The sequence below is a fragment of the Lates calcarifer genome, linkage group LG19 (assembly GCF_001640805.2).
Source record: "Lates calcarifer isolate ASB-BC8 linkage group LG19, TLL_Latcal_v3, whole genome shotgun sequence".
NCBI lineage: Eukaryota > Metazoa > Chordata > Actinopteri > Centropomidae > Lates > Lates calcarifer.
This window is the reverse complement of record NC_066851.1, coordinates 2,909,911-2,937,439: the sequence shown is the minus strand read 5'-3', so window position 1 is coordinate 2,937,439 and position 27,529 is coordinate 2,909,911. Positions and strand designations below refer to the sequence as shown.

General features: G+C 38.3%; 1 protein-coding gene across 1 annotated transcript in view; it reads left to right on the top strand.

Annotated features, from left to right (window-relative positions):
* nrxn3a (neurexin 3a) overlaps window positions 1–27,529 on the top strand; it is a 226,617-nt gene that overhangs the window by 93,792 nt on the left and 105,296 nt on the right. The window contains 4 exon segments of the mRNA XM_051078263.1: window positions 513–686; window positions 4,800–4,919; window positions 11,724–11,905; window positions 15,025–15,196. Coding sequence (XP_050934220.1) covers window positions 513–686; window positions 4,800–4,919; window positions 11,724–11,905; window positions 15,025–15,196 — 648 coding nt within the window.

Here is a 27,529-nt window from a genome sequence, read left to right as displayed (position 1 = left end):
GGCACTGTTAATTGGAATGGGGGCTCCTATCAGTGCAAAATTGTGTAGCTTACTAATTAACTAATTAGACAAAGCAAATGTCATTAGGAAGTAGGAACATGAAGCTCAAGTTCTGACTCTGGTTGTGTTGATTTCTAAAGTGAATAACCTTAGAGTTGCTGATAATGACGTGTGTTGCTTTGACATTAAGCATTAATAGTGACCACTGCCAAGATGCTTATTATCAGAAACTGCTAGTAATTTAACACATATTTTGGATTGTGTTGTATTGTACTGCATAACTTCCAACATGTGAGGGTTATCAGTGGTGAAACGTAACATCATGCCACTACACATCACAAAAATGCATTTGCAGTGGCTTTTTACTTGATAAAATATCTCAAAATTTACTTTGCTCAGACAAATAAAGATGTCATAGATCTGTAAGAACTGACATATACAGAGAGAATTTATAACAAAGACCTATTAAGATAAGATCCCTCTGTACTGCCTCTGTGTTTTCTGCACCCCAGGTGATCTGTTCATCGCAGGACTGGGTCCAGGCATGTATGGCAACCTGCCTAAACTAGTGGCTTCCAGAGAAGGCTTCCAGGGCTGTTTGGCATCTGTGGACCTCAACGGTCGCCTGCCAGATCTCCTCAATGACGCCTTGTTTCGCAGTGGGCAGATTGAGCGTGGATGCGAAGGTACACCGTCCCTCAAATCCAAGCCTGATTTAGACTACTACAACACAAACTTCAACTCCAGCTCCAGCAGCCCTTTCTTCCTGCTCAATGCAAACAGTAGCTCCACAGTCCTGCATCCATACGGAAGTCACTCCATCCTATTAACTGTACTTGTTGCTTCACTTACCCACTGTTAGAGTCAGGCCAAACATCAAATACCTCCTTACCTTCACCATCACGTTATCGGCCACATTGGTCGCCCGCTGACAGTGCCGTCACAATCACCATCAGAGCAGTTTTTTGCCAGTGTAGTAACATTACTGCCAGGTGCTTCATTTTTATCTCTTATACTATTTATAAAGTTTCATTTTTTCAGACTTTCTTGAATGTTTAGGCTCATCTTCGAAGAAGGTACTACAGAGCTTGTATACACACATATTCACTTGATTGTGCAGAGATATATTCACACTGAGAGCAAGATTTTGCACTGGTGAAATTTTAAAATGTCTTAACATATTTAATTGACCCTTCACTAAGCCCTGCCACCCCTTTAATTATTGTTGCTATGCCTGTCAAGCTTTCCATTCTAGCGCTGCACATACATAGTTTACAGTGATAACAATGGCAGATGCACCACCAGAAGTTTGTAGTGATTTTTGAAGCAATGGATCCTTGACTTCAAACAGACGTAGACATGACAGCTGTCATTTTAAGAAAATCATATCTACATCATCACCATTTAATGACTGATGATGACATAGGATTGTCCTTGTTTTACAGGGTTGGTAGGCTCTTAATCCTGTATTTTAGTGCAGTATTATAAGAAAAATGCTGGACTGGACTGTTGTTCTGTAACATAACATGTTCATGAACATGTTGCAGATGTTTACAGTAGTGATACATAATAAATAACTATTATGTGTCAAGTATTTTCAGGCAATATGTTGGACCTAACCTATAAGTTTGGCAAAGTGGTCTCAGGTAAACTTCTTACAGCCCAATACAAAGCAGTACAGAGCTGCCTAAACTTAAAAAACCATCAGGGACTGGTGTTACACCATCTTCCATGCAGTGGAATGTGTCAATCCTGAACAGGACTTTGGTGCGTCAATCCTGATCACAACTTTTTCTAACAGAACCTCAATCCCACAAAAGAATGTGAGACTCATTTGGCCTTGGAAATGACACTAGGTTACTACTACTGTGTGGAAAGCCATGCTTAGTTACAGATGCTAAGCTATGCCGAGCAATCACTGTTCGGGGTAGGGGTTTAGAAAATGGTCAATGACAGGCATACAAAGAGAAAATATAAGATAAATACATTAAATATTCAAGTCTTAGTTAAGCTTTACACCTGACCATGACATCATATCAACATTGGAAATCTGTATCAGGCCATACCTGGACTCCAGACTATACAGTTTGTTCACAAAACAAAACTTGCCAAAGTTTTTATTTTTTGTGTTAATTTCCAATTGTTCATGCATATTATGTAGCTACATCAAAATAGGCTGTTGAAACATTTTGCACGAGCAAGCAAATGTCACTGTTGTTTCCATCTTCCTGTGCAAGTCGTGCATTCTTTTTTGGTTGATTTTGTCATCCTTTTAAGGTTCTGGGCCAGCCTCCACAACCTGTTCTTGTTTGCATGGAAGTCATTTTCTGTGTAGCTGTTTTTTCTTATGTCTGCCATATCATTCAGTTGGACATTGAATATACCGTTTGTTTGTTTTAAACGTTAACTTACAGAGCCCCAGGTTAGAGAAATTAATGTGTTAGCTGACATTTAATTTTAATCAAAACAGGCAATAATGTTATGTGTACTGTATGTCCTCCTCATTGTGACAATCTGAATGGGGTTGATAACAATGTTATTCACTGTGCTGTATGTACTGCAACAAAGCAATGGCTGATTAATTTATTTTTCAAAATAAAATGTCATCAATCACAGTTTGTTGGTCTTGTCCATGGCATTCTGATGTCTCATTTTTATGTGTTCCTGTATGGTTCCTTTTCTTTTTAGCTTTTCTTTGTTTTGTTTTGTTTTGTTTTTTTTGCCTATGTATCATGATCATTTGATAAGTCATTTAAACTGTATTGCCATATACTGCTTACATTTCACCGTATGGAAAGGATTTGTGTTTATTGAGACACTGACACCTTATCAAAGCCCATTAATGATTGTTCAGTTTGCAGCTCAGGTTGTGGCAATACATTTTGCCATCACTAGATGGTGATACTGCACTGCTGGCAAACATGACAAAAGGTATCAGCAGAAGTAACATGAATAAGCTTTTCACTGTCGTTACATATTACATTAAATCCTAAATCAGATAACCAGAAATAGGAGTTGCCACAGCAGGATATTCCTGCATTGTAAGTCATTGTGAGTTCCAAAACTCCATTCCCTCCTCCAACTCATCATCAGTTCACTTGATCTTGAACAGCTCCTTTAACATAGCAGCTTTCATCATTTCACCAGGTAAGTTTCCACTTAACACATTTACCTGATTTGAGTTAGATGAGATGTGTAGACTGCCTTTAGGCTTGAAAGGTTGTGGTTAGAAGTTTTTAGTTTTGTCTTTCAAAGAGCACAGCGATGTGAATTCCAAAATTGACTATTTTCACAGTGGGAAAATTTTTTTTAAATTAAATATCAATTTAAACTTCATATTCACTTCCTCATCATGATCAGATTATCTGCTGCTCCACACTGTGACATTTTAGCTTAAATATGGTTAAATACGTTTGTAGTTTTATAGCAGAGATGTAAAGCTGAATCACGTGACATGGACTTGACTCCGACTTGAGCCAGATTCAAGTCACAGATTTGATGACATCAGACTTGACAATGTCTAAAAATGTCTCTGTCAGGATTATTCACATATTCACTGTGAATAGATTCGAAAATTGTGACTTTCTAGTTCACCTGGTAGACCGCATACCACATGTCAAGGCTGCTATAAGGTGAGTCCTTATAGCAGCAGACCAAGTACATATCCAGGCCTTGGTCCTTTGCTGCATGTCATCTCTCTCTCTCCCCCCTGCATTTCCTGTCTTTCTCAATCAAAAAAAAGCTAAAAAAGAAAAACTGTGGGTATTTAGTTTAGTAAAGATACAATTAATTTATTGAGAAAACTTTTAAAATGACACCTTGGGGGATAGAGATAATATTCAGGTTAAAAGGACAAAGTTGAATGATTCAACCAGATGATTTAGGGGGTTAGAGGTGACAATACCACTGCATGAATACCTCCACCATGGGATACATTGTTCTCAGTCTCATTGATAACTACACAAACAGATGTTATGATAGTGTTTTAAGATTTATATTAATAATTCCACATACAAATTACTCTACTAACAATGCAGCTTCCTTCTACACTTGAAAATCCTGCTCTCTCACTCAATTGCTCTTTCAGAATCCAAAACATTGCCAAGTAGATTTTTTACATACAAGGAATTTGCCTTGGTGTTGTAGGGTATAATAGTCAAACATATAGAATGTAAGAGAAAATACAAATCCAGTATGAAGCCCCATTTTATTCATGAATCACAAAAGAATGATGGAAGGAAAAAAGGCAGTTGAGTGACTGGCTAAGACAAAAGACACTGACAATTCACACTCTCAATTCAAACATATTAAATGATTGTAGTGGTCTAACAGGTGGATATCTTATAAAATCAAAGCCATTTGCATGGTTAGACACTACCACCACCAAGTGACAAACTATATTTTTGGGGGATGCTGGTATAAACAAGCTGTAACTCCAAACACATTTTTTTAACAACCCATAGTAACCTCACACCCCACAAGGTCATTCCAGATTTAAAATGGAAGTGAAGAGAATAAATTCTGGGTAAAGCACTATGGTTAAGGTTATGTCCAATGTTTTATTTAGATTGCCATGTGAAGTATTTAGGAGTCTCTCAGTAGGCAGTGGGTGTGGGTCAAACTAGTGTTCTAAATCAGACCAGTGTCTCTTTAAAGCAGGCTCTGAGTTAGGCTTTGTCATCATTGATTACTGATTATGGTTAAGTCTCCAGTGAGTTTGTTTGTACAGTATTACACCTAGATCTGTGTGTATGTGTGTCTGTGTGTGTGTGTGTGTGTGTGTGTGTGGACTTCCACAGGTCCCAGCACCACCTGTCAGGAGGACTCCTGTGCCAACATGGGTATTTGTATTCAGCAGTGGGAGAACTACACCTGTGACTGCTCCATGACCTCCTACACTGGAACACAGTGCAATGACCGTGAGTACGGATGTCACTTTCAAATATGTAATGTCACACATGTGTAACAGAGTGGACAAAATCATCTCAGCGAAAAATCACACCCTTTAAACACCTATTTTTATGCCATCACTGAGTGCTTAAAATGACAATAAAAGTGATAGTGAAGACAGGATAAAAATGTTTCTAGAGGTGAGAACATTGTTGGGACTCAATTTCAATTTTAGGTAAGTACTGAAATCTTACTCTTCCTGAACTGTCCCACTGACACACTACACATATGCATGGTGTGTGTTGTCACAGCAAACATCTGTAGCTGAATATCACCTTTCTATCACACTCAATTATAATACAGTGGGATGCATATCTAAGGATGGTCACCAGTTGTATACTCAATTTAAAATTATATGGTGAACTGTGATGCATTGCAAACAATAAATCTTTCCATTTTTAAAATCAATCCATCCAAAGCATCATACCACATTATGAAGGCCCCAAGGTCTTGAAACTATTTTGGTGGTTTATAATATTCCAAAGGCTATAACACATTATTTTCTGGTCATATATACACAAATTCATACAGCACTTGCTCTATACATACAGTACCCACTAACACATATACACACATTCACACTCCAATGCTACATCGGGGGCAGTCTGGGGTTCAGTATCTTGCCCAGGGATACTTCAGCACCCAGGGATTGAACCACTGATCTTCTGATTAGTGGGTGACCTGCTTTACCCCCTGAGCCACAGCTGCCTCCGTGGGGGGTGGGGGGTGTGTGGATTTATTCATTTAGCTGTCTTGTTCCTTATTTATCCATTCATACTGACACCTCATAACAAATTCACCAACAATAGCAACTTTTCAGCTGGCAGGTTGTTAATGTATACACTCATACAGTCTCACCTCAAAGAATGTCATGGTTTTGTACTCAGCTGTTTATAGTGAAAGTAGTTGTGAGAAATTTAATCCCCTGCCAATTCTGCTACTGAAAACCAGGGTTTCAGATGTTGTAAGATGAGCTGACAAACACTTAGATATACTGAGGCTGTAAAAACAGGACTTATTGTGTAAACCCTGACTTCAGTTAACTAAGGCTAGTTAGTTAGTTGACAGTAAAGTAGGTCGACAGTAGTAGTAGGAGTAAAGGAGGTCGACAGGTGACGTAGTATATAGAGGCATACAGTTCACATTAGGAGAAGGCTGCAGTGGATTGATGGGTCAACACAAGTCTTTACCATTCCCCATTTGAAACCAGTAATGCTGTTGTTTCTTTTATCCATGGCTGTTCCACAACCTCAACTGCATGCTTACTACTGTAACTAGACAATAAAGGTCCACTAACCCTAAAGGTGTAATATACATAATTTGTCGGTTGCTGTTTGTAAACACACCATTCAAAGTTAATGTGCAATAATACTGCATGCTATGCATGCATGTATTTCTTATGTACACTTACACATTTTTAGATTTTGAGATATGTTGGATGTAATGTGTGTTGTGGCGTGTTTGTTTCTCTGATGAAACACTGCTGTAACAAAGTAATTTCCCGTAAAGGATCAGTTGAGTATCTATTTATCTATCTATCTGTTTATTTTAATGCCTAACCATGGCTGTACAAAAACAAAATTGTAAACAATGCAACACATCTAAAACACATTGTGCAACATTTTGTACCTCATTTTCCTTAGATTTTCCTTATTCAATACTGCAAACTAGGGATGTCCATTTTTTCTGTAGGAACAGTGCCATTGGCCTGTGTGAATTTCTGCCTACATTTACTAACAGGCTACAGATAACAGCACCCACTCATTCTGTCTCTCACTGAAATGTTGATTAAGCATCCAGAAAGAACAATCAAAAATGAAAGGTAATGCCCTGTTGTAATCTTTGTTGTTTTCTCAAATGTGTATACCATATTAAGCAACTAAAGTAGATGAGTATAAAAAAACAAGTTTCAACAATAATGATTTGATTAGGTTTTGATCCTCTTAGTAGGTAAGTAAAGTTTATTCATACAGCACCTTTCAAGAACAAAAGTCACAAAGTGCTTCACTGTATAAAATAAATAAATGAAAAGACATAAATGTAACAGTTAAAACTATATAAATGGCTAAAACTAAATAAAGGCAAGCCTCCGCAGGCAGGTCTCTAGCTTCTTCTTAAAGTGATCTAAGTTAATAAGATAGTATAAGATATATAATAAGATAGATAGATATTAAGTCCAAAGGGAGAGAGTTCCACAACCACAACCTCAAAAACACAGTCTCCTTTGGTCCTTAGCCTGGACTGCAGTACCACCAGCAGGCCTTGGTCAGAAGACCTCAGAGACCGACTAGTTACATAAGGATGTAATAGTTTATGATATCAGGAGACATCTGACCACGAGGAGCCCTGAAAGTGATTGCCAAAATCTTGAACTGAACCCTGAACGTTAAGGGGAGCCAATGTAAAGAGGACAGACTTGGTGTCACGTGGGATCTTTTAGAGGACCTGGTGAGAAGCTTTGCAGCAGCATTCTGGATCATTTGTAGGCAGTCCAGGGATGTTTTGTTTGTAGAGGAATCGTGAATCATGCAGTAATTGAACCATGATGAAAGAAAAACATATATGACCATTTCCATTTCAGACTGAGTAGCAGCATATTTAAGGCAGACAATGTTCCATAAATGATAAAAAACAAGATCACACAAGACAACCAACATGTTTATCAAAATTGACCACCCAAATTTCTGACAGTTGAGAGAACTGAAGATGAAATGGGTCCAAGATTCTCAGTCATGGGGACAATGTTGTCAGGGGCACAGACAGGAACTTTGGTTTTCTGTGTATTTAGTGGCAGGTAATTCACCGCCATCCAGTTCTTTGACACATTAATACAGTTCTTGAAAGATAATTTAGCAACACAACTGGATATCATCTGTGTAGCACTGGTATGAGATGTCTTCAAAAGTACTCAGGATGCGTCCAAGTGGAAGCATTCATAAAGCAAACAAGATCTCAGCTGTAGAATATGTTACCAAAGATTGCCACCATCTTGTTTTTACACTGTTGAGTGCATTGTGATTTTGTCAATACCAGATTGCACAAAAACTGTCAGCTAAAATCTAAATGTCCCCATATGAGGACACATGGTCTCAAGAGGTTAAAATCACCTACTATAATTACAGTACTTTATCTGTACTAAGGACTAAACTAAAAACTCAATCAAAAAAAAAAAAAAAATCAGAGTATGGGTCAGGAGCGCGGTACACTATAACAAATACATTTGGCTGTAGTGTTAAACTTAGATCAAGGCTTTCAAATGAGTTATTGCTGAGGTTAGGTATAGGGTTGATTAATAAACTGGAGTCAAAGATGGCTGTAACTCTGCCCTCTCAGCCAGTGTCTAGAGGAATGTGAGTACTAGCATGACATGATGGGAGTTTCTTTTAGGCTAATACACTCTTCCTGCACAGCCAGGTTTCTACTATAAATAAATACTATTTCCCCTATTCAGGCAAGGTCTTCTCCAGAAAGCTTTCTACAAAACCCACATCACTTGCTGGGCAACACCTCAACAGTCAGTGGCTGAATGGTGATATGAACGCTCCTTTTCCAATAAAAATTGATAAATCACTAATGATCAACTCATGGCAAAGACTAGGCATCACTCATCAACAGGTTCATTGCCACCTTTTGAAACACTGAGTGAGAGGTATAGCATCAGTGATAACAGTATTCTAAAACGTTTAAACTCAAATAGTCTGAAATTAAAGATCACTCTAAACAATATTCTTAAACCACCACTAATGACAGATAATCCTAAACACCCAGCAGAACGATACAAGAACAGACAATAACATATCTACACCAATTAGCATTTGGGAAAAAGTGACATCTGACCCCAGCTGCAATACCATACAATCATAACACAGGATTCTGCATTGTACTCCACATCCTAAGGGGGCAAAGGCATCAGCTGATTTTCACTCTTCTCTTTTGCAGGCAGCCCTGTGGAGAACAGAGTGACTTTTGGAGCATGCAGCTGAAATTGGTGCAGTATTAGTATATTGTAGAGATAAAAATGAAGATATCAAATGTAATTTAAAAAAAAATAGAAACACTGCAATACAGATATTTCATGGGTCCAAGCACCTGTAATGTATCACCACAAATAGACAAACATCAAAATCCAAGGGGCGACTGGTGTGACTAGGTTGGGTACAAGTCTATTTTCTTGCATCTAGGCCTGTCTGGGTAATTTCCCGGGACCAAACAAACTTGTTTGTGCCAATGTGCAAGGCGACTTTGAGTTAAAACCTCATCAAACCACTTTTAATAGCAAAAGCAGGCGAGGGGCATTTTTTGTGACTTTGTTTTGCATAGGCACACACACACACACAGACCTTATCAAAATCAGAAGACACCTTTATTTTAATCATGAGAGTTTATGTTAAGTGTGGTGTCTTTTGATTTGCTTCACTTTTTTCGTGTACTGCAAAATGATAGACTATATGCAGCAAATTTTATCAAGACCATATCATCCACTTGTGCAATCCTATGAGCCAGAATTCTGCAGAAATATCAATATTCCTGTTCTGTGTTCTTTCCATGTAGTTGATTTAACACCTGCATTTATAACACAGTATCAGAAATGATTCACGTGTTTCATCTAAAGTTGCTGATATTAGAGAGGGATGGCACAACAGTGTGACTTCATTAATTAATTAAGGTAGAAAAATGTATTAAGTAATTCAGATGAACTTCCCAGGACCCTGAATTGTATGCACTGCCAGCACAGCGTTCATTAAATGTTTAGATGAGACATACGAATGTAATTTGAACTGACCATGTACATTTTTATAAATACTGAAGTCTTTTTTTCTGTTGGATATGCATATGCAGAGAAGAACCACAGAGTTTAAATTAACTTGCCTGTAACCTAATTGTTTGCACAACTATAACCAGCCCCCACCAATATTCCAGCAGCTGCTGCACCAATAACACTCAATTACCTGCTATTATTATTTATTAATTTTTATTTGGAGTCATGTATATTAAAATGTGGGGTCCGATTGTGTATTTTCTGTTTGTTTTGGTACTTCAGGTCATTGAGATTAACTGTTTCTCTCACTCAGAGACCCTTCCTGACACCTACTGTTGCTTTTATGGGGGATGATTGGTCACTGCTAAAATTCAGCCACCTGCTGACCTCACTGTTTGTTGAAGCTGCAAGCAACAGCATAGATGTTGTTTTTGCAGACACACACACACACACACACACACACACACACACACACACACTGAGATTAAAGCCAAGTTCCTGTATTTTGAAAGCAGGAATGTTGTTATGTCCTAATCACTGCAGGAGAGGGGAATTAAAGTCTGGCACACACTGAAAGATTTTTAAAATCTTAACTGATTTAACTGAAAATATGAGAGACAACACATGACAACAAAAATTGACAGATTTCACTGTTTTGTTCTTAGTGTGTGAGGAAAGCTGAGCACGCACTAGATGGATTGTCACGAGGAACGGGATAATAGCCAATCAGGAAACAAGCTGAACAAAATTGCAACATTGTTGTATGCCATATTTATTTACCCTAAAGTTGCATTTGACCTCGCAAGATTTTGAGTTTTGACAGTCAAGACTTTGCTAAATTGGGTAAGATTTTAAAAATCTTTTAGTGTGTCCCAGGCTTAAGATGAACTCCATCTGTCCTGTGTGTTGGGCATCTCCTGCTCTCTATATGCCTGTAACTGAATACAGTATGAATCATATTGAGCTAAGCATCCTACATAATTGAACTGTATTTGATCTGTAGGCTGTGAAAAAACAACAATCCTGACACTGTATTCTTCTACAAAGCTGTAATAATAATGAAAGCATTTTCACAGTGCATTTTGCTGCTAGTCCAAATGGATACTGAAAAAAACCAAATGCACTACTGTGGTACAGGTTGTTATTTATGTAAAGTGCAAATATGTTGATAACAAACATATCAGTAAAATGTTCACAGACAACTTATTTGTTTCATTATGAAACTTTTTTTTATCATTATGTTTAGACTGACAGCACTGATTTAATCCAAAATTGTAAGTCAGCACTGTCTGAGAAAATGGTCCACAGTAGCACTTACATATCATCACTTTCAAATAGCGACCACTTAACTCCCTTTTTATCTTGGGGAAGAGGTAGTAGTCTCAGGGTGCCAAATTAGGTGAATAAGGCAGATGTTGGACGAGTTCAAATCCACATTTGACAGATGACTGCACAATGTTATCCATTTTCTCAGACAATTACCTGAAACAGAAATACCACAAAAGTAATTCAATTCAAAATAACCACTAAAAGAGTACATGAAACTGTACATGCATCTCAAAAGAAGTATTTTGACATTTATTTTGTACAAAAAGTAGACACTGTGACCACTAATGAGTGGTCAATTAGTGCAAAAAAGTGCAATTTTACCAACTGACATGTGGAGGAGCTTTGGTTACTTTTGGCAACCATACCATTAAGTCATCATATGTACATGTAAACCACCATTGTTGGTGATATCTCTGCCATTATTATTTAACATCAGAAAGATGTTCGGTGATTAATATGTTTGGAACCCGTTATACTTGATTGCAAATTCAGTACCATTGTAATTGTGATAATATCCTTATTTTTCCTACCTGTTATACTACATATGTTGCAGCATGTGCATGACATTATCAGTTGACTTGCATTTCTAACATGTAGTGTACTCATGGGCTCTCAGCATATACAGTATTTTGAGTTCAATTCATTTTGAGTTAAAATTTATACTTCTTCCTCCTGCTCTGTTCAGCTGGGACAACGTACATCTTTGGCAAAGGAGGAGGCCTCATTACATTCAAGTGGCCAGCCAATGAGAGACCGAGCACCAGGACTGACAGGCTGACCGTTGGCTTTAGCACCTCCCTGAAAGATGGCATCCTGGTTAGGATTGACAGCGCACCTGGTCTGGGGGACTATCTCATGCTGCACATAGTAAGTTCTCACACTCATTCTGCTTGTCTCAGTTATGCTTGGTAATGTCTCAGCTGTCTTTTGTTTTGGACATGGACAGACGGGCACACAGCTTGGAACCTGAGGGAGGAAAACAAACAAACTTTGTTTTAAGATAGTTTGCAGTAATCGTGTTGGCAGGACAACGTGGATTATACTAAATCCTGAGTTTAACTGATTCACTGAGACTGACCCAGTCCGCCAATATGTAGAATAATGTAGAATGGTAACAGGTAGAAATAAGACAATAAGGTGCTAACTGAAAGCTATGGCTTAAAATTGAATTTAGTGTTTGTATTTAAAGGCCTCAGCTCCATCTAATGTCAATAAGGATGTTGTTCCAGAGGGAGGGCGCCTGATAGGAAAAGGCCCTGCAGCCAGCTGACTTCTTTTTAACTCTGGGAACAGACAGGAGCCCTGCACTCTGAGAACACAGAGCACAGGATGGAATATAAGGATTAAGGACAAAGAGGGGGCTAGCCCGTTTAGAATTTTCTAAGTCAGTAGAAGCACCTTAAAGTTGGACCTGACATAGGGAGCCAATGAAGGGAGGCTAAATTGGAGTAATGTGGTCAAACTTTCTGGATTTAGTCAACATTCTCACCACAGCATTATGAACCATTTGCACAAGCACACGGCAGACCTAAAAACAAAATGTTACAGTAACCAAGTCTCAATGAGACAAAAGCGTGAATTAGAATTTCAGCGTCTGCTAAAACAGAATCTTACCTATGCTGCATTGTTACTCCCAGCCTAGGGGAAACTGTAGCATAAAAGTAGTTTCCTCTTTCCCCACTCCCACGGACGACCAGTGCCACAGCCGATTGCAGTCTAAAAAACATAACTGATTTATTTGTTAGCACATTTAAAATTGGCTGTCGGGGTGTGCACAGCCAAAACAATAAAGTAAACAATTTTTAAAGGGTCTACCAACTCGGTGATGTCTTTAATGTGCTGAGAGCAGGATCAAATGTGACACCCAGATTCTTGGCTGAGTCAAGAACGCAGACTTTTGCAGAGAGTGGTTGAACATATTTCTAGGTTTACTTTGCTCCTCCTTATGCTCACTTGTTTCTAGTTGAGAATTATTGAAGCAGCTGCTGCAATATTAGTGGGGCTGGTAGTTGTTCAAACAAATGGACTACAGGCCAGTACTCCACAGTTCTCCGTCCGTATTTGAAAACATTTATTCATGGTTTTAAAGTACAATATCATGTATACAAGGTCACTTAACATCAAATTCTCGTCAAAAGACAAGAAAGATGGAGAGTGTTTTTTAAAATTTAGTTTCATCATTTATAACCTTTTGTGTGCCTTGAGAGTGTTCTGCACCCCAGGCTTTTGCCCTTTTGCCTTTGTGCCTATTTTCAGTTTTCTGTCAGTCTCAGGTTGAGCTTTGCTTTTCCTGTGTGGCTACACATTTGATTTCATGTATGTGCCGCCATTTGTATGTCTATATTCAACTGTCTTCAGTATGTATAAATGTCTTAATGGTAGTTCCAGTGTTGATTGTTATTAGATGGAGAGCAAAATAGTTATTATAAATTCATTAAATGGATAAGTGTAAGTATTCTAAATTATCTAGGAAGATAGCCCAAATAAATATTTGTAGCATTATTCATTCATTCATTATCTATACCGCTTATCCGTTAAGGGTTGTGAGGGGAGCTGGAGCCTGTCCCAGCTGTCACTGGGTGAGAGGCAGGGTTCACCCTGCACAGATCACCAGTCCATCACAGGGCCAACACATATAGACAAACAACCATTCACACTCACATTCACACTTACAGGCAATTTAGAGTCACCAAATAACTCAATGTGCATGTCTTTAGACGGTGGAGCTGGAGTACCCCACAGAGGCACAGGGAGAACACGCAAACTCCACACAAGCAGGCGAACTGGGGCTCGAACCTGAAATCTTCTAGTGCTAATGTTACTAGTGTGAAACAGGCTGTATTATACTTTGAAATATGCTGGGAACATTAGAGTGAAATGGACTATTGTGGTATTGAATACTGGGGGGGAAGAAACTATTTTCATATATGTTTAAATACTGTAGTGGATACTAGAGTAAAAGGACCATATGAGTTTTAATGAGTTGAAATGACTAGAGTTAAACTGACTATTCCATGTATTTTGGTTGTGTTTTGAATACTAGTGTGAAATAGACTAGATTGTGATTTAAAATGTGTTGGGACACTGACATGAAACAAACTATTTCATATATCCTAATTACTGAATTGTCAGGAACTTATATGTTTGTATATATATGTATATGTTTTTGTCTTTGTCTTTGTCCTGTTTATCTTCTAATGTAATGTGATATGCTATAATGGCTGCATTGTCACTATGTAAAGCCTGGTTTAAGGACTCCAGGAAGAATAGCTATTCTAATACTTTAGCTAATGGGGATCATAGTAATAAATAGAAAACATAAACATACTGAGATATTCTCAAAACTACAAAAAGATCATACAGATGCATTATGTAAAGTCTGACAAAACAGACTAATACAGTACAGTTCATTTTTGTTATGTTGCACTTTTATATTAGGAACCCCTACTACTGCTCTCTTTGAGAGCACGAACAACACCTCACATGTTTTCATGGCGTGTACATACGAGACTGGAGCCACAGGACTCCAGCAGATGTCAGTTACCTTGTTAGGCTGAGCCAAGTAATCCTGGAGGAGAGGGGGGAGGTATTGGTATTTGGTATTTCTTCAGTTTATTTATTCTCGATTTTCTGCTTCAGGGTTGTCCATGTTACCTTGACTGTGTAATGGTCCTGGTAGAGATGGTAAGTACATATGCCAGGTGGGAAAGCAGTGTAGGGTGTCACAGAGAGAGGGCCTGCTGTTGTTCACCAGCCTGCCACAAGTTTGTGAGAGCTATGGAACTTGTTGTAACTTGTTATGGTCACTAGTAAAAATCAGAGCTCTGCAAAAAAAATCCCTGCTTGACTGATGCTGCGTAATTCTCCATCATGCTTCACTACTCAGTACCATTGGCTTTCATCCTGTTTGTAAAGGTTCACCACCACCAAAACCTTACACTTGTGTTTCAGTGTTTGTAATGAACAACTGTGTTTTCTCATTTCAGCAACAAGGAAAAATTGGAGTGACATTCAACATTGGCACAGTGGATATCAGTGTGCAGGAAAGCAGTACCCCAGTGAATGATGGGAAGTATCATGTTGTCCGTTTCACCAGGAATGGTGGCAATGCTACGCTGCAGGTGGATAACTGGTCGATCAATGAACACTTTCCAACAGGTACAACACTAATTAATCAATTTAATCTAAAATTTATAATCTTTATTTTCATCTTTACTGTACATACATGTTGGTAAGACAGTATCAGTTAATAATGAAAATATGCTGCTAAAAGCATAACAATTGCTGTTAACAAAATATAATACAGTAGTAGGATCATGGCATCGTGTCAGGTGAGGTCACTGGACAGGATCTGCATCTAAAAGAGGGACAACATTATTAAATTAAACTCCCACATTTGTTTTCATCTTGTGTCTAACTTGTGCTTTTTAGCTTTTAAACAGCCAGCTTTAACAGAGGCACAAGCACAAAATGGCATAAATCTGTCAGTGCCAATAACCATGTCCTTACAGTCACTAAACCATGTCTTTACAGTTTGTGCTCTTCATTTTCTTAGCTAAGTGAAGAGATTATACTCTGTGAACTCTGTTGGTCTACAACAATTGTTGTAACTACTTGGAATAGAGATCTAGAAAAATGACACTGGACTGAAATAGGGAAATGACCATTCAAATTACTACACACATGCACACATACACTAGTGGGCAAGTGTCTTAGAACACCACCGTTTTCCAATTGTTATTAAAAATTAAGCAGTTCAAGTACAGTGAATCCCCTTAAATGGTACAAAGGCCAGCAGTAAACTGTCAACAGTAAAAACTTACAGATCAGTGAATTTCATAGAAAACAGGCCTTTTAAGGGATTAAGAAATCTGTTGATGTGAGGTACAGTGGGCCTGGAAAGTTAATGCAAACAATTCACAGGTGCCCAAACTGTTGTTGTTTACTTACAGACCCTCTGTACAAAGGCAGTGTTGGAACAACACCCTCTGATGTATTTTTAGGACAGTACAGTACTGCAGGACATTGCACTGTATATTGCTATCAGAACGGTGGGGAAAAAGGCAAGTAACAGTGGAAGACAGAAGTTTATATTAAATTTAGTCCAACAAAAAGATTCTATTACTCCTTATTTTTCAAATATCTTCAATTGTTTATTTGTTCTATGCTGTTATTTTAGAAATGCTGAAACATTTGATAATGTAAATTTAAATAACAGCTGGAGGATAGTGTGGATGTATCAATGAGAAAAACTGAGTTGCCTCACTTTTGTTCTTAAGAAACATGCCTTAAATGCTTATCATATCACAGGTGTATGTAATGATAAAAGCAGGACTGCCTAAGCTCTAAATACAGATTTTGGTCCAGCACTTTTTTCTCTCTGCGCCAACTTACAATTTCACAAACCCAGTCTTTTTCTGTCCTTGGCCAAAATAAGTATTTCATCAAATTGTGGTTGAAAAAAAAAAAAACAGCTCTGTGTTCCAGGTCCTCCTGATTTACAAATTAAACACTGACCAAAGCGTATGTTCTGTTAATAGACAGGCTGGCCAACAAGGTTCTTATTTCTTTCAAACAGGATTTTTTTCCACAGAGGAGGATAAATTTGTCATTAACAGCTTTTATCAGTGGTATATTTTTAAGCAAATGATTAACCAGCAGTAACCTTTATAATAGGTAGGTAGAGTCATGGATATGTGCTGCTGTAGGCAGTGATGTATAGCTTTGATTATTCATTTGGACACAGGATTAAGCAACTGTTGACCGATTTGTAGATGTGAGGATGTGTCGTCCTTTTGTAGCCAATTCATGATTAAGTTGGAAAAGTTAAGAAATTACATGGGTTTGTGTAGGCTGTTAAATTTGATAAAATAGTCAGTAGGTCGGGCCTACCCTACATATTATTGGCAGATCATTGTGATTCTGTTAAGACGAAGATGCAATGATTATATGACACTGTGGGACAGGACTTGGAAAGTTGTGTTAAAGACAGGGTAGGAGATTGACATGAAAAGGCTCTGTAATTTGTTTTTGCAGAATGAAAGGGAGAAATGGGAGAGAACATAAAATTAGGATGTGGGGAAGAGTATGAGTAATATTCCACTTGGGCATATAGACGACAGGTAGTGAGGCTGGATTTACTGCACCACCCTATATACCCCAACAGGACAAATACAATTACCACTATCAGACAAAATCTTGAAGCCGTACATAAAGCATTTGAGGAGTTGCTGTTCAGTGCTGTGTGTGAGGGAGACAGATAAGAAGATCACTGAGACTTTACCATCCAATTCCATGTGGTTTAATGAAAACACTGTGGACAATAATACAGTCACATTTCAATCACACTGACACAGCAAAAGAGCCTGTAGACAGAAAAGAGGAGGAAATGGGAGGGCATGTCCTCGAACCATGATGATGATGCTACAGTATTGTGACAGTGGTTGATGTGGGTTAATATGAGGTCATGAAGTCTTTGAGCAAAAAAAATATTAATTATAATTGTTACTTATCAGAAAATAGTCTTTGCATGAATTACACATGTAAAAGTCGAAATGACAAGCAATATCTATCCAGAACAAAACTTTGGCAAAAGTTCAATAAGGAAGATCTCTTCCCTTATGGTCTTGGTCCTCTACAGGATAATGTAAGGAGTAATGCCATATACTCCTGATTTATTTCACTCTCTGACTTCAAGTTTCCCACACTGTCAAATCTCTCAATTCACATTCCTGACTTCACCCTATCTGACTGTCACAGGGTTCTTTCTTAAACCTCCCAAAAATCCAAAAATGGTAGAGGTAAGAGGAAAAATCCCAGAAAAAACTCACAGGCGTAGTCAGAAGATAATGTGGTGCTCCGATTTCTTTATTTGCCGGCCTCCCAAAGAGCAAACAATGATAACTTTTTACAGTGCGAAAAAATTGGTGGAAACCAAACAACCAAACAATGCAAAAAAAAAAAAAAAAAAAAACATCAAGGAAAAATTCAAGCTTAATAGAGTTCTTCAGTAACTCAGTAAACATGTGCCAGTAGTCGTTACCTCCTCTGCAACCAAACCAGGACTGCCTTCCCTGGGCCACAGCAGCCCCTTATAAACCCAAAGCCCCTCCCTCCAGGCTCAAGAATTAATAGGAAAAATACATTTTCTCTCTAACAACGCCTCTTAAACAAAAATTAACTGTATTTTTATAAGCACAGTTATTTGCATCCACCGTGTATTGACTGGAGAATTACAGATAAAATAAACAAAGACCAAAAATATATATATCAAATTGGTCACATGACCCCGAAACCCCGCGAGAACATGGCATATAATAGCGGCAAATGCTATGCCCCCGTTTTGCCGCATCATGCTCCGCAACCAGAACGACTGATATGCCGCCGGTGAGTAACATGTTTAAATGTATGTTTAAAGAGACATAGAACAACCAGGTGTGCAGCCCTGGTCGCTCTACTTCAACAGGAATAGGAACATGACTGAATGATTGGAAAGTTTGTTAACTGGGGAAAACGGGATGGACCGGAAGTTTTATGTGTGTGCGTGTATGTGTGTGTGTGTATGCCAGTACATGTGTGTGCGCTCCCCGCTGTCAGTGACGGAGCCGCTCCCTCACACTGACCAATGCTCTGCTAATCACCTTTTCAGTTGTTTCAGATTCTGGATTCTTTTTAAGATTGAGGCACTGATCCATCTCACAGGCTGCCAACATCCATCCAAAACAGTGTTCTACAGTCTTTCAGGGTACTAGCCAGTATTCAATAAGCACTCTCCAGCACTGCTCAGGGTATTGGGAAGCAGCCTTAGTGTCAAGATTGTCTCCCCTTGCCATATGACAGCAGGTGGATGTTCAGCTATATTCATATGCAATCCATCATCATCTCGTTCACTTTTCCTTCATTCCGCATTGTTTTTCATCAGTCACAGTGTAAAATATTCCAGCACACACACAATATAAAACAGCATCCCTGTTCTTATAACAGTAACTGATGGTATCGCCATTCAAATACAACCATATTTATATGCTATTTGCTCAAGGCACTGAAGTCCGTATAATAGTAAAAGAATGCATCACTACCACCTAGTGAACACATCACTGTTCAGACACGTCAGTACATCCAACAGTATATAAGCATAGCAGACCATAAGTCAGTAGTCAGTTATTTACAACAGAGACTGATTTTGTGGCTTGGATGTCTTTAAATAAGCTTTCAGTGAGGAAGTACATTATCCCTCCAGGCCACCTCTTCATTTCCTGTTACTAAACCTTGCCTTAAATATTGCATGCATACAGAGCCATTTGTGGTTATTTTAGGCCCACTATCAGGGAAGCTCTTTACAGGTGATTAACCAACTATTTTTCCCGCTCTTTCTTCTGGGCTCTTGAAAATGTACTCTGTTGTTCTGTCATGATATTTCTGTGGTCAATTTTGCATTCACATTTGCATGTTACAAGTTGGAAACGCTGGCCTCATTCTACCTCTTAGTCAGCATGCCACTGAATCCCATTTCAGTTGTGGGGTATAATTCCTTATTGCCATGATAGGAAAATGAAAACCCTACATATTTGCAATTACGTTGCTGGCATTCATGTAAATTGTTAACATTTTCTTTTGGTCTCATGACCCATGGGCTAAGTTGTGCATATAGCTGGTGGTGGTGACTCATTTACAAGCCCTTCACATTTCCATAACTTCTCTACCCACATCTTCCCTCTCCACCGGTCTCCTCAGCCTCCAGCCTTCATTGCAGGCTAACATCTGATCCTCTCCACAGGCCTTGAGTGGCCCCTGGCTTTCGTCCAACATTAACATCTCTCTCTCCTCTAGTCTCCCCTGACCTTTGGTGCAGGCTAACATCTGTCCCTCTCTTCTCAGGCCTTCAACAGAGCTCTAGCTTATGTCACACACTAACCCTTTAGTATGGCAGACTAACGTCTCTCTCCACTGGCCTCTAGCCTTCATCAAATGCCAGTGTCTATCTATCTCTCCTCAGACCTTTGATGGCCTCTAGCCTTTGTCACAGGCTGACATCAGTTTTCACTGGCCTTCAGCTGCCCTCAACTGTTCTTACAGACCGAAGATATCTTAGGCAGAAGTACTGATTCTAGCTTAAGGAGATAAGCAGTGCACAATATGGTAAATGGTAAATGGACTGTGCTTATATAGCGTTTTTCTAGTCATATTGACCACTCAAAATGTTTTAAACTGCATGTCACATTCACCCATTCACACACACATTCCTACAGCGCTTGCTCTAAAACGCTCTAACATCCACACCCATTCACAAATGTAAACTGTTTTAACATAGTATAATGGTTCCTCAATAATGAAGCTGTCTTCCTGAAAAAGATACATATAATATCCAAGTTGGCATGGTGTAGTCTAACACCTACATATGTGCATATTCTATTGAGTACCTATATATAAACATGGACACACATCTTACTTAACTCACGTTCTAACCTCTTTCCTCATGTTGACCCTTCTTCTTATACCACTGTCTTCCCTGTCCAAGAACAACTCTATGCTGAGTCTCATCTATTTTTTCTCAGACAAAATTACGCACATGTCGTTTGCTGTCTTGGATGTTGGCATCATGGACTATCGCTCAGGGCCTCAATTGCCCTTGGTTGAGTTGGTGTAGCTGCACACACTCTAGTGGCCTGTATTATCCTTCTGTGTAAATCTAATTTAATGAATGTACAGAGCAACTGAAAAAGTCACCTTAAGAAACTCCTTCACAGTTGCCTTTATTCTGAGTTATTCTGAATATGTGATGCAGATAAAAAGTTAGAGTAATGTCAGACTGTTTCTGCTACCAAAGCAGAGAGGAGAGAATTAATATCTGACGAGGTCGATCTGACTGAAATGTTAATTCATAATTGTGGGAAATAATCAACAGCATGTGGATAAAAGCATCTTTGTTGAGTTAAAAAGAAGCTATAATAGCAAGTGATCATTTAGTGTGATAAACTCTGTGTGGCATGTGGAGAGACTGGAACGGTAAAACAATTTCACTGACTTATAAAAATATCTATCAATCTTTATTATTTGTCACTTTATTTTTAATTATGTCAGGATCCTGTAGGAATGATGACTAGTTTTCCAGTGATTTGATTGGTTAGTATTTGGGCTATTGACAGGTTTTGATCCCATCCCCAGAGCAGGTATATAGGTTATAAACCTGCAACTTACTGGACTTTTGCCTGCGCTCAGCTTTTTTACACGATCTTTTAAGGCTACTCATTTATCCACAGGATGATTATGACAGATCTAAGTTTAGCTGTCCATGTTTGGGGTGGACAAACTGTCACTAGCACCATTAACAAGTGAGGAGAAAGACTCAGCTTAAACCTTTTGCTTTAGGGGTTTTATAGTGGCTTTTATAGTGCTTTTCTAGTGTTTCTCCAAGTCATATAATATCATATATATTATATTGTTTACACTTGTTTACACTACTGTGGTTGTTTAGTGAAGCTGTGTCACTACGTTACTATGTCACTTGTGAAACAACCATCAGACCCCTCTGATATTATCCAATCGGCCCTGTGCTACTGACCACAATAGCTCTCTTACCTCTGGAGTTGTCGCAGATCTTTTTAAAGCTGCTTGTGTTCAGTCACTGCTGGAGGGACCTAGGTTAGATCCTGCAGACCTAAAAAACAGCCAATCTCCAAACTGATCTTCATATCAAAAATCCTAAAAAATTAAAACTGCCCTCCTCAGAGTCGGAGATGATTTACTGATGGCTGCAGACTCCAGTGCATGTTCTGTATTAATATTGCTTGACCTTAGTGCAGCATTTGATACCACCTACCATTCCATTCGTTTAGACAGACTGGAACAGCAGGTATTGCTCCAACTGGTTTTGCTCATATTTGGACTCATAAAACAAATATAGCCACTCTTGGTCAGTATGATGATATGTAGCATATATGTATACTTGTTGCTGTGTTCAATATATAAAATTATTAACATTATAGCCTTCATCACAGGATAAAATCTAATACTCAGTTCTTCGGCAGGCTCTAGCCTTCGCTGCACACTAACATCTATCTATCTGCTCTGGCATTCAATGGCCTTGTAACATTTGTCACATACTAACATTTTTTTTCTCTCCTCTGGCCTCCTATGGCCTCTAGCCTTCATTGCACAGCAACATCTCCTTTGCCAGTATTGGACTTTCTCTGCCCCTTTGCAGCACATATCCTAATAAGATGTTTCCTTATAGGTGACATGGCTCCTTTTTGTTCACTTTTGTTCTCAGTCACTTTGACTTTGGCCACACCTTCAAATCCTCCATTCACAACCTCCATATCACCATATCTGACCAATGATCTTTCTGCTTTCATTTCTTGATCGTAAATAATCATCACTAGATGTCATTCTTTCAATATCATTGCTATTCTGCCTGTCTTTCAGACATACTATTGTGCAGCCTACCTTCTCCCCATAAGGACTTCAGCCTCTATGATATCTAGGAACACTCAGTCAATATTTTCCTGACTTTACTCCACCACCACAAGCGTGAAGTGATCTATCCTATTGTTTGACAGTTTTCTAATTTAGCAAAACTAATTTTGTTGTACACTGAAAATGCTTCCATGTTCCATGACAGACAGAAGAAATAAGTATACAAGAGGAAGAGAAATGTCAAGTGTTATGAAAGATATTATTTGTACCGGGTCTGTTACCTCAGAAAACACACACAAACACAGCTGGAGTGTTTCTGGTAGCTAGCTGGCAGACTGGAGCATGCTGACAGAAAGGACTTGTACAGATCACAAGACATTTGCTATCATTTGCCTGTGGCTGACTAAGTGACTACACTACAACAGTTTGTTTAAGTTTAATTTTATGGTAGATGTTGTAGGCTGTGTAGGGGATGGGGGATGGGAGAAGAGCAGTGACCTGTGAGGAGGCATCAGATACACACACAGGGCTAAAGTAAAGTAATGCAGCACACATCCACTTAATCAAGCTTCATAAGGACTAAAAAGGAGATGGAGTTACATAACAGTCTGTCATGTAATCATCTGTAAGTAACACTAAGTCAACTAGAACAGGATCAACAGAAGTTGTTTTCTACAGATGTACAAAGACAATAAATGGTAACTTAATTCTTTGCTAAGAGCTCGGGCTGAATTTAGTATCTTGGTGAAATATAGCAAAAAAAAAAAAAAAAAAAAAAAAAAAAAAAATCAGTCATATGAAGTCATATGAAGTGGATTACTGAATAGTTGGACAGCTATTTAATTTGGACATGTATTAAAAAGAGAAGAATGCTAGTTTTTGCTAGTCAGTATTGGTATGATGACTCATTTATGAGTCTTACCTGAGACAGAGGTGGAATACAGGGGCTTGTGTGTATAATGCACCTGTGAGACGAGTAAGAGTGATACAGTTCTTTTAGTGTTGGCAAAGCAATCAGTAAGATATGAGTCTTATTGCTGTAGAATGAACCCATTTTCTCTCTGTGGACATTTCGCTGGTTTGTTCCTTTTGCCTTTGTCCATTTGGTCTTGTTTTAATCCCACCAGTTCTCTGTTGTAAAGCTTGCTAACATGTTAAATGATGGGCTTTTCCTGAGAGTAAATCCTGCCTCTATTCTGTTTGATGTCAGTACAATGTATTTTTATTGAGAGAGAGGAACATCTTGGGTTCATTAACAAATTGAATGTCCTTCAGTAGTGCACCAAGACGCTCCTGTGTCAGCAAAAGAGCCATCTTGTAAACCACTATCAGTTCAAGATATTTGCCAAGGTCCAGGCCTCCCTTAAGATGGAGGATTCACCTGACCTTGAGATGCTTCCCATTTGTTTTTGGGAAACAGGCTTTGATAAGACCAACAGCACAGCTGTGGTGTCCTATATCACGGCATGGCAGTTTCTCTTGTACAGTGTCACAGTGTGTTCCTGAGAGCATTTTATTCTCTGGAATCTCAGAATGTCACAGCAGATCTGTTGTGAAGGGTCAAGTGGTGCTTAAACATTACAATATTGTTACATGAGTGTGAATTAATTATCATTCAGAGGTGAAGGTGGGCCCTCTCCTTCCCTCCAGTAGGTTAAAAGAGGGTGGGTACAGAGCACACATTTAGCATGCAGCTGGTTGCTTCATACCAACTAATGTGATTATTGGTGTAATGTTCCAGACCCATAGGTACAAGTCAAGTGTTTCTTTTGTTAGCTCTAACACTGCCTGCCTCAGTAGATGTTGACTTGCACATTGTGTTGTTAACCATTAGGTTGATAGGGTCGACAAGGAAGCTTTACATTTTTGTACCACAAAGAAGTTATTGGGAGGTGGGCAGATTGTGCAGGACTCTGATAATAAAGACCATGGTTCATGTCTTAAGGGCTGTGTGTGGTTAGATTTAGGCAACACAAGCACTTTAGTTAAAGTTCAAAATACCCCTTTTTCACTTTTCCACCAACATGGAATTGGTTCCATTATGGTTTGAGCACCTGAATTTAAACCGCTCAGAGTGTTTTGACTAAATATATGTAAATTGGTTAGAACATGAAAAAAATAGCTGATTTTCAAGTGCTTTATTCTATAGGTTGGAAAGAGAGTGTGGCAATGTGTGTCTGTCGATAAATAAAACTCACAAAACTCAAACACTCACTAATGCTATATCTGTGATTACAGTGGTTCTGCTTAAAATTTGTGGAAATGCGAGCTGGTTTTTTGTATGGCACAAAGATTACAAAATCCTGAATGGAACCAGAGCTAATTTGGTGGAAAAGTAAACTTATTATGTCTAGTGCTCCAAATCACTGCAGGCATTTGCTAGATACATTAAGAACGTTCCCTCATTTTGTTGCTAACAAATCTAACTCTGACTCCATTATGTTTCCCCACAAAACATATTAGCTGGATCAACTAAATATTAGAAACATGTCACAGGCAAAGTTTCAGCATTTTTAAGAGAAACAGATTTTAAAAAGCTATGATCTTTTTCATTAAACATATAAAGAGAAGTAATATGTATTTACACATTTAAACTAAAGCCCAACATGTCAAAATGTCACTTCTTGTTCACAAATAGTAACACTAAGGTGACGTTTTTACTGCATCCTATGATATAATACATGTAATGTACAACCTAGTAATGGTATTGCAGTGTACCATTATGTGTGAGCTCTGAGCCCTCACTGACAGATTTACACATAATGTATATTTACTACGAAGAATCTATATATGCACATACTGTCCAGTGAAATGTAAATAATGCTGACGTAACCCTTAAGTGATGTGTATTATGTGTAAGATTTAGTTGAAAATCCTCTTTGAATCTTATGATGCATGCTAACTGGAAGAATATTTTACACAACACTACACTAAGTTAGAAACTGTACTTGTTTCAGGCAACAAGACTATTTACACCTGTAATTTGTACATTAGCAATCAAAGAGTGGACAGTGGAGACTGTATATATCTGCTCAGAGTATAACAGTTCCACTCATTTTATAGTAGCAGTACATTTGTTATGTCACTCAATGGTAAGTAAGGTGACATCACATGAAACATGCCAGAGCCCCTCAAAACAAATAAATAAATAAATAACCCAGATATTTTATTATTTTTTTATTAATCCAATTGTCCCTGTTTAAATTCCTGTATTTTTCTGTATAAGACCACAGATAATGAGTCCAAGTAATGTTATAAATTAATCAAGTTTAATTAGAATGTAATCTTCAGATAAAATTATTTAAACACATTGTAAATGTTAGACGGAAAGTGCTATGTCCTCTAGGTGACATGATGCTGATGATCAATAAATGTCTTTATAAATGTCTTCTTAAACTTTGAAGGGAACAGCGACATTGAACGCTATCAAATGGCCAATAAGAAAATTCCTTTCAAATACTCCCGACCAGTAGAAGAGTGGCTACAAGAGAAAAGGTAATTTCAAACAAACCTATTTCTATTCTTTTTTGTGTTCACTATACTAATAAAATGTGAAAAATCTCATCTGTATTTCTATATGAGTGGGTTAAATGAATGCACATTGTCTCCTTTAAGAGTTTCAAAAGAATGACCAATTTTATTTGAATGTTTTCTGTGATACTCACTTCAAACCAGAAGATACTACCACAATGCAGGTTATAACTTATTCATACAAACTTTCTTTTAAAGTTGTCAGACCAAAGTGATGATATTGATTTCTAACAAAGTACATTAAACTTAGTGTCATTAGCAATATAAACTCCTGCATGCAACTTTAAATGGAATTTTCTGTGGGCTGAAAATTAGAAATACACAGGCTATCTAACTAAAGAACTAAGTATAAATAAATGAACCAATAAACTGTAAAATAGTTGACATGTAATAAAAAATGAATGACTTATATTGATGAATTGAGAAGAAATCTGTCATTATTATGAAATGTTATACGTATCCAAGTAGCCTCTAAGCTTCCTATTTTTTGTGTAAGTGCAACAACCAGTGGTAGGTCTTGGGTACACAACGTGTAGACATCTCAAAGCTGACCTGCCAGTTTGGTTCATATATGTCTAGCATGAATCCAATGCTATTTAAGTCATAATTCTTATTTTGAGTCATCACATCATATCATCATTAACAGAAATGCATGAAATCTTTACTTTAGTTTGAAAGGAAATGGTGCAATGATGCACAGGATTAATGAGCCTTGGTAATCTGACGTGCCCTGACAACTGTTATAATACGTATTCCATATGTTTGGGGGGAATGTCCCCACCTGACAGAATTTTTTAAAACACACCAGTAAGTACTGGCAGGCACAGGTAGCCTATAAGCACAGGTGTACACTGAGTAGTCTAAGACATGAGTCTACACAGAAGTGAAGGAGAAAGAATAAAAAGAGAGAAAGAAAAAAAGATAATATGAAGGATCCACTTACGAGATAGACAGGCATTAATCCACTGCCTGATGCAGATGAGAGCTGGTCACTTCTCTCTGGATTGCTGTCGCTAATATCCCATTTGCGGGATCATAAGGCTGTGGCAGAAATCAGTGACACTGGAGGCATATTATGTGGTGAATAGAAGTACACCTTGCACATGTGTTGCGTGGCTGGGTCTGGGTGTAACTCAGCGGGAGAACTCAATGTTGTTTGGTGTAAAACCACAGAGTGTGTTTTTTCTCCATAGTGACAAGCACAGCAAAAAAAAAAAAAAAAGAAAGAAAAGAGAGAAAGAAAAGAAAGAAGTTTCCTCACACCTAGTAGATCAGGCTATATCAGCTCTCATTTCACCTCCAAAATCCACCCTGGGCATGGTAGTTTGTACTGCAAAAATGATTCATAATAATGAATTATTTGTTGGCTAGGATGCACAGAGCCATTGCTGTCCAGGTGCAGTTAGCCAACACAGTGGCTGTCCTTTCACTATATTAGTGGCAGCTTACACAAACAGCTGGGTGAAGAGCTAAGGCAAATTTCTTCTATGCTTCCTAGGCTGATAAAAGAGCAGGCAGGCAGCCTTGCAAGGCTGTGGCTTGTAG